The sequence below is a fragment of the Scardinius erythrophthalmus genome (genome assembly GCF_964197995.2).
Source record: "Scardinius erythrophthalmus genome assembly, chromosome: 1".
In the NCBI taxonomy this organism is placed as follows: domain Eukaryota; kingdom Metazoa; phylum Chordata; class Actinopteri; order Cypriniformes; family Leuciscidae; genus Scardinius; species Scardinius erythrophthalmus.
In genome coordinates, this window is record NC_138221.1 from 29,684,291 (window position 1) to 29,691,817 (window position 7,527).

General features: G+C 38.0%; 1 protein-coding gene across 1 annotated transcript; it reads right to left on the reverse strand.

The window, feature by feature from the left end:
- Positions 1-211: 211 nt before the first annotated feature.
- LOC308687675 (histone acetyltransferase p300-like) lies at positions 212-7,062 on the reverse strand. Its single transcript, XM_081360382.1, has 5 exons — positions 6,964-7,062; positions 5,122-5,187; positions 4,847-4,946; positions 3,994-4,111; positions 212-1,280 (listed from the first exon to the last, which is right to left on the reverse strand). The coding sequence occupies exons 1-5, from the start codon at positions 7,058-7,060 to the stop codon at positions 1,188-1,190; spliced, it is 474 nt and encodes a 157-aa protein (XP_081216508.1). The 5' UTR covers positions 7,061-7,062; the 3' UTR covers positions 212-1,187.
- Between the last annotated feature and the right edge of the window lie 465 nt (positions 7,063-7,527).

A 7,527-nucleotide genomic window follows, 5' to 3' on the forward strand; every position in this document is an offset into this window, starting at 1 on the left:
GAGAAGAAAGTATTAATAATTGCAAATATGAACATACGTGAATGACGTCTATTCACTACAAAAATAATGTTTAATACAAAGATTGCGCTACTTTACCAGATCTCTTGCTCAATCACATCAAACCATCATTTTGAAATCCAAAGTGAGGGAGTGGTTGGTCATGACAGCTTTTCTATCAGCTCAAGCAGAAAGAGGAATCAGGAGACCAAGTGATGGTAAAAAAAAGAAGGGTTTATTAACGTTAGTTGCATCTTTCTCACAGTTCCGTTTAATTTCACTTCAAGTGTTATTATATCAAACAAATACAGAGAATTACTGCATTATACACTCAAATTAGATCCAGTATGTCATATACATTCCACTTGTCACATGATTGATTTGTTCCAAATCTAATGTGACTGTCAATGGCTTGTTTAGATCCCGTAGAGTCGTGCTGGTGAAGGCCAGTGCCCGGTTGCATAAAGCACCTTAAGTTTTTCCCTTAAGCACAAAAAAACATAAAGCACCTTAAGTTTTTTTATGATACTTAAGGGGCGATTTCCCCTTACCTAAGAGAATAACTTAAGGGTGTTGCATATAATCTCTTAAACGGTTCTCTTAGGTAAGGGAAACATTTAAGTGTTTCACGACAGCCTACATTTATTGAATGGTAGCCGATTTATGCACGTGTAAAACATATCCCACTACTGAAAACTCCCAGTTGCAAAAAAACGCAGTGCTATAAGCAGTTGTAACACCGCAGGTAAAGAGTGGTTGCGATGTGTGACATGGTCAAGGTCGCTCTCTAGTTTGTTAGCGATGTATATTGCGCAAATATTGCGTCGATCAAATCGGTATTCTTACAACAATTTTTCATCGCTAAGATGGTCCAAAGGGTTCTCCCTATCCCTAAAAATTCTTCTTGGCACATAATGATCGTCAGCTGGTTCCATAAATTCAGCCATGTCGTCTTATTTTTGTCCGCGTTACTCTTAAGGTTACGATTTCCAAACCTTAAGTTATACTTAGGGAAATTACCGTTAATGGGTTTTATGCAACACTTAACGCTTTTTAAGGGATTATTTAAGTGAAAAAACAGCATTTAAGGGAAATTCTAAGTGTTTATGAAGTTTCACTTAAAGAAACCCTTAAGTAACACTTAAGGTGCTTTATGCAACCGGGCACAGGCTGTTAAGGATCCTGAGTGCTCATGGCCGGCTTTGACAGTTTGTCCTTCTCTTCTCCTCCAGCTCCTTCTGGATCTTGTAGATCTTCTCAGCAACCAAGTGGTAATACTCATCCTGAACACAAGAATCATATTTCATGTTCCAACAGCCTTCTTCCACCTTAGCAACATTGCTAAGCTCCGGAACATGCTAACTTTATCTGTTTCTGATGCAGAAAAGTTAGTTCATGCATTCATGACCTCTAGACTAGATTACTGTAATGTATTACTAGCTGGTTGTCCTGCATTCTCAATAAACAAGCAAGCCTGGGAAAACCCAGACAACTTCCGGCAAATTTAGATTTGCTCTGCAAGTAGTCTGGCAAAGAGCTCATTCAAGTCCATTTCCAAGCCGTCGAAATCGCGGCACCAATCAGAAACGTTGAGGCGGGCTTTACACGATGACGATCGCTCTGATTGGTTTTAGGTCTATCCAATTGTGCCCAGAGGCATTTGAGTGACGTCCGTTGGTGAAGCGCACCAACTTTTAAATGCATTATTATATTCAAATTGCAAACACATGAGGACAGTCTCCATGAAAGACCCACTGGCAGATGAACGTGCTACTACATTTCTCTCCGAAACGGTAGGAAATTAAATTAGATTTAAAGCTACACTGTGTGATTTTTACCCCCATCTAGCGGTGAAATTGTATATGACTACCCAGTGAAAATTAGTTTCTGTTCCTCTCAATTCCGAGGGCGTTTAAACTCCTACGGTGGCCGTATTATTCCAATATTAACATGGCTTCCAGTTATCACTTCGTCCATGACAATAATAAACAATACGTCTAAAATGAATAAAACTACAGGACAGATGTCAGGAGGTAAACGTCACCCGAATCGGCTATCCCAGCATAATCAGATTAGGCTAACGTTACAATGTGTACAAAGTAAAAGCAATTAAAAATAACTAAAATTTACAGTGTCCTTTTTTATATATATATCTTAAAAAATTGCGCCTTTAAAACTATTCATCACCTGTGATCCGTCGCAGCACAGATTTATGTTACAAGGTAAACAATAATTTTTCACCATTGACGCGAGGATGAAGTTATACTAACGTAGAGGTCGTTCTGGCGTTATGCACAACCATGCTATGGTTAGACAAGCAACTATAAAACTTCGAATTTACACAAATTAATTACAACAGGCTGAATTACCTGTCGAGAAGAAAGCAGGCAACCTCGGCGTCCGTTTTAAAATCTTTTCTCCTCATGAGCTCTTTCCATCTGGGAAAAGTTACTCCAATATTGACTATGGTCTTGCTGATTTGTCTGTCGCGTTGACGTTTTAATTCTCTCTTTCAAATGTGAGTACGCACACACACACACACACACACACACACACACACACACACACACACCACACTATCTTTCAAATCTGCCGGCACTCGCGAGCTCGCGAGTAATCTCCCCCTCGCATTCGTCACGGTGTCACTGAGTGAAAAACGCAAAAGGCGAAGCTTGAATTTACAGGTATGTCCCTCTTTGGCTAATGTAGTTTCAAGATGGAGGGGCAACATGGCGACCAGCATTCGAACCCCTCACCCGTATGTACTTTCAATGGCAGATTATAAACTTAAGAGAATACTTTATTACTTGAAAGAAGTAAATATATATTAATGAGCACATATATTTTTGAAAGAACTAAGTGTTTTTTGCTAAGAATTAACTAAAAAAAGTTACACAGTGTAGCTTTAATAGAGGATTTTAACTGTGACAAGATGATTGACAGGGCAGTTTACGTGACAGGATGCACGCGACAGATCCGTCCGATAAAGATGAAGTAGTATGTCCCAAAGCTTGCCTACTTTTTTGCTACACATTCAAAAGTAAATACATTTTCTTAGTTTCTTAGTTTAGTTCCTGTGTGCTTAACTGATCTTTTATTCATTACTTCAATGAGCTCATTGTTTCTGCCTTAAATTATTACATTGTTTAAATTAAAGTGGTGGTATAATGCCCTTTTCACAAGATGTAAAATAAGTATTTGATGTCCCCTAGGGTGTATGTGAAGTTTTAGCTCAAAATACCCCACAGATATTGTTATATAGAATGTAAATTGTCAAAATTGATGAGCAAAAACGCTCCGTTTTTGTGTCTGTCCCTTTAAATGCAAATGAGCTGCTGCTCCCGGCACAGAGGGCGGAGCTTCAAAAGCTTGTGTCTTTTTACCTCACAGACATTCACTGAAAATTTCTAAAACTTTTAGCCTTTTATGTTCAAACCGGAGTCGACAAAGATGGAGAGACTCAAGAAGAAGTGACAACATGTAGAAGCAACAGGACATTTCTGAATGGTTAGTTGATGAATTTATGTAGCTTATGTGTAGTTGTTTTCTAGTCATTGAGTAGCATATTCTGTCATGATAATCTATATATTGCGTTCCCGGGGACGGGGTTTATGTCAATTTTAGGGTTAGTGATGTCACCAACCAGGGAGGAATGTCCTGTAGTCGCTACCAGCCGTTTGTTGTAGTCCTTAAAAAGCAATTTCTTTAAAAGCAAATATCTTCCTTTGCTTTGAACTTTGAGCGTTGTAACTTTGCAGATGTTGTTTATGCTCAAACAGCAACATTACACACTAACTAAAGTTAGAAAAGTGAAATCATAATCAACCACCCCTTTAATACATTTTTAGCTAACAGTGATGTACATTTCTGAAATACATGACTCAGATCACTCTAAAATGTAATGTGCATTTTCTGTAAAGCTGCTTTAAAACGATGTGTATTGTAAAAAGCGCTATACAAATACATGTGAATTGAATTTAAAGTTTAAATCCTTACCCTGCTGTTGGCATACTCATAGACGTTCCCTTCCACTTCACATGCGTAAGTGACCAAGTTCACCAAGCGTCTGTCCAGCAGCACTGCTGGGTCTGGGGCCGGGATTATGGCTTGAACACTGCAGGAGAAGCATTCTTTACAGGGGCTAAAAATAGCTCAAAAACAACCAAATACACCCATTATGATGACAGCATGATGAGAGATGGTTCCTTTTGGACTCACAGGGCCTTTCTCAATCTGTGTTCTTGTCTGTACTTGTGTTCTTGTGAAACGTCATCTTTTGTGGCCCAATACTGTCTCAATACACAAGTTTACATTTTGGAAAGAACGGTAAAAAATCCCGGAAGTGTTCTTGACACGCCCATTTTACCGAGGATGCATCGGTTGGTAACTCGTGTGAACTTGACGGCAGAAATATCCCAGCATTCATTTTGGCATTCGAGGAAGGAGAGGCAGGTCAATACAGTAAGTCGTTTTTCTACAATTTCGTACGCTATTTCATCACTAAATTCACTTCAGAGAACATTTGATGCAAGAAATCAACTGTGTAGATTTCAAATATTGGCATTTTTACGAAAATTTATGGCGAATCGAAAATGTGCTAAAACGTTTTCGGAAGTGATAATCTCCATAAGCGCCTGCGGGTGTTAAATTAGCTAGTGAGCCAACCGGCCGTCTGTGCGGGGGGTATTATTGGGCAATACCAGCAAGAACACATCGTCTCAAACTGTCAGCAGCGTTCTGTGTGCTCGTCACCTTGTGAGTTCATTCTTCCAAGAACAACTAGCAAGAGCGTTCTCCCCAAGAACACAAGTCCGTTCTTTGCATTCTTGGTTTTGAGAAACCAACTCACAGTTTGTGCACTAGGTGATTCCTCAGGTCCTGAGTGATGTCCTCATGCCAGGACTTCTTCATGCTGGGCATTAACAGCGGCACAGATGCAGAGAGATTCCCTGTGATGGTTCAACATTTTGAAGGATTAAAAGTTGTATCATCTCCAAGTCAATATTAATCTTTCTTATGCTCACTGAAATGATCAGACAATTGAAAACCCTGATGTGCTTGTGTGCAGTGAAATGCAAGATGAGGTTAGTAATTGATAAGATTAATGATGAATATTGTACATGCCGTTGCTGATGGCGGCCACAGCTGGTTGAGGAGCCTGAATGTCAGTGTCAGGAGAGTTCAGTGTCACTGTTAACAGCAGGAGAAAAAAAATACATTAAAATAAATAATTAAAGCCGTCCAAAAACGGCCAATTGATTCACAACCGTCTATAAAAATTAATTCCAAGTCTGTTTTCCAATTTTTTCCTGTCAAGCAATTTTTAATGTTGTCCATGTGCAGTGCGGTTCTAGTGATCTGTTATGTATTTACTGATGTTTTTAAATATTGGCTAAAGTTATTAGCAAATGATTTCTGTGGGGTTTAAAAAAAAGACTCTACAATGGTTTCAAGTTGAGAAAACATTTAAAAAGTGACAATTGATATGCAAACTATTTATTAATATTCAGTGATTAAAACACTTTACCCCTTAAATAATAGGCTTAATTTTTTATACAGATAATACAAATAATGGCTAATTGACCTAGTCCAGCTCATCCTCTGCGGATCTAGTGAAGTGCTATGCTCGGAAATTTAAATCATTAAAGCTACACTGTGTGATTTTTACCCCCATCTAGCGGTGAAATTGTATATGACTACCCAGTGAAAATTAGTTTCTGTTCCTCTCAATTCCGAGGGCGTTTAAACTCCTACGGTGGCCGTATTATTCCAATATTAACATGGCTTCCAGTTATCACTTCGTCCATGACAATAATAAACAATACGTCTAAAATGAATAAAACTACAGGACAGATGTCAGGAGGTAAACGTCACCCTTGGAATCGGCTATCCCAGCATAATCAGATTAGGCTAACGTTACAATGTGTACAAAGTAAAAGCAATTAAAAATAACTAAAATTTACAGTGTCCTTTTTTATATATATATCTTAAAAAATTGCGCCTTTAAAACTATTCATCACCTGTGATCCGTCGCAGCACAGATTTATGTTACAAGGTAAACAATACTTTTTCACCATTGACGCGAGGATGAAGTTATACTAACGTAGAGGTCGTTCTGGCGTTATGCACAACCATGCTATGGTTAGACAAGCAACTATAAAACTTCGAATTTACACAAATTAATTACAACAGGCTGAATTACCTGTCGAGAAGAAAGCAGGCAACCTCGGCGTCCGTTTTAAAATCTTTTCTCCTCATGAGCTCTTTCCATCTGGGAAAAGTTACTCCAATATTGACTATGGTCTTGCTGATTTGTCTGTCGCGTTGACGTTTTAATTCTCTCTTTCAAATGTGAGTACGCACACACACACACACACACACACACACACACACACACACACACACACACACACACACACACACACACACCACACTATCTTTCAAATCTGCCGGCACTCGATCGCGAGCTCGCGAGTAATCTCCCCCTCGCATTCGTCACGGTGTCACTGAGTGAAAAACGCAAAAGGCGAAGCTTGAATTTACAGGTATGTCCCTCTTTGGCTAATGTAGTTTCAAGATGGAGGGGCAACATGGCGACCGGCATTCGAACCCCTCACCCGTATGTACTTTCAATGGCAGATTATAAACTTAAGAGAATACTTTATTACTTGAAAGAAGTAAATATATATTAATGAGTAAAAAAAAAAAGTTACACAGTGTAGCTTTAACAATTATAGAGAATAACATCATAATATATTTTAACTCAAACACAATGAATTTATCCAAAATCAACAACATAATCTATCTATAACATCAAAATAATAAATTTAAATCACACATAAATCAAAATTCGAAACTTCGTCATATTAAGGAAGTAAACGTGAAATCGACATTTCATCTCTCCAAACAAAACCATGGTAAAATAACGGCATAAACTCTTTCAAATCCTTTTCAGTGTGTACTTGCAGTTTTTCATCAATTCTTCGTCAACTGGAATATCCATTTCGCTGAGAGTGAACGTCGTGAGCAGCAGGAGAACCGAGAGAGCTTCTGTTCTACGCATGCTTCTACGGTGGGAGTTTAGTGACAGAGTCACGTGGGCGCTTTCGAAACACTGATTCACCGCTGGGAGGCGGCGATCTGTGAATACATGAATCATATAGCCTACTGCAAAAAAAAAAAAAAAAAATGTATGTATATTTTGTTTCGAATCAGTGGTTTGGTGTATTTTATATATATTTTTATTTATTTATTAAATGCGTGAAAAAAAATATAGCCAAAGTCAAGTTTTTTATATATATTTTTTATTTTTAATACCACAAGAACAAGATGTATTTACATAAAATCCAGTGCTTTCAGGGCTTTACATGTTTTCATTGCTTGTTTTGTTTTTAGTTTGTTCTAAAAGGTTTTTTAATCTTTATAAAATGTGCAAAATTTGGTTTTTACCTTGAGCCCACTTCTTTTTATATGGAATTTTCCCAATAAATTAAATAACTGTATAATACGTTGTTCTTTACATTCCAAATT

Bases quoted from the DNA above. Each gene is read 5' to 3' on its own strand.
- LOC308687675 (XM_081360382.1), bottom strand. From the start codon at position 7,060: ATGCGTAGAACAGAAGCTCTCTCGGTTCTCCTGCTGCTCACGACGTTC. The intron at 5,188-6,963 runs GCAAGTACACAC...TGCTGTTAACAG, and splicing joins CGAAGAATTGATGAAAAACT to TGACACTGAACTCTCCTGAC. The intron at 1,281-3,993 runs GTAAGGATTTAA...TCTTGTGTTCAG, and splicing joins ATGAGTATGCCAACAGCAGG to GATGAGTATTACCACTTGGT.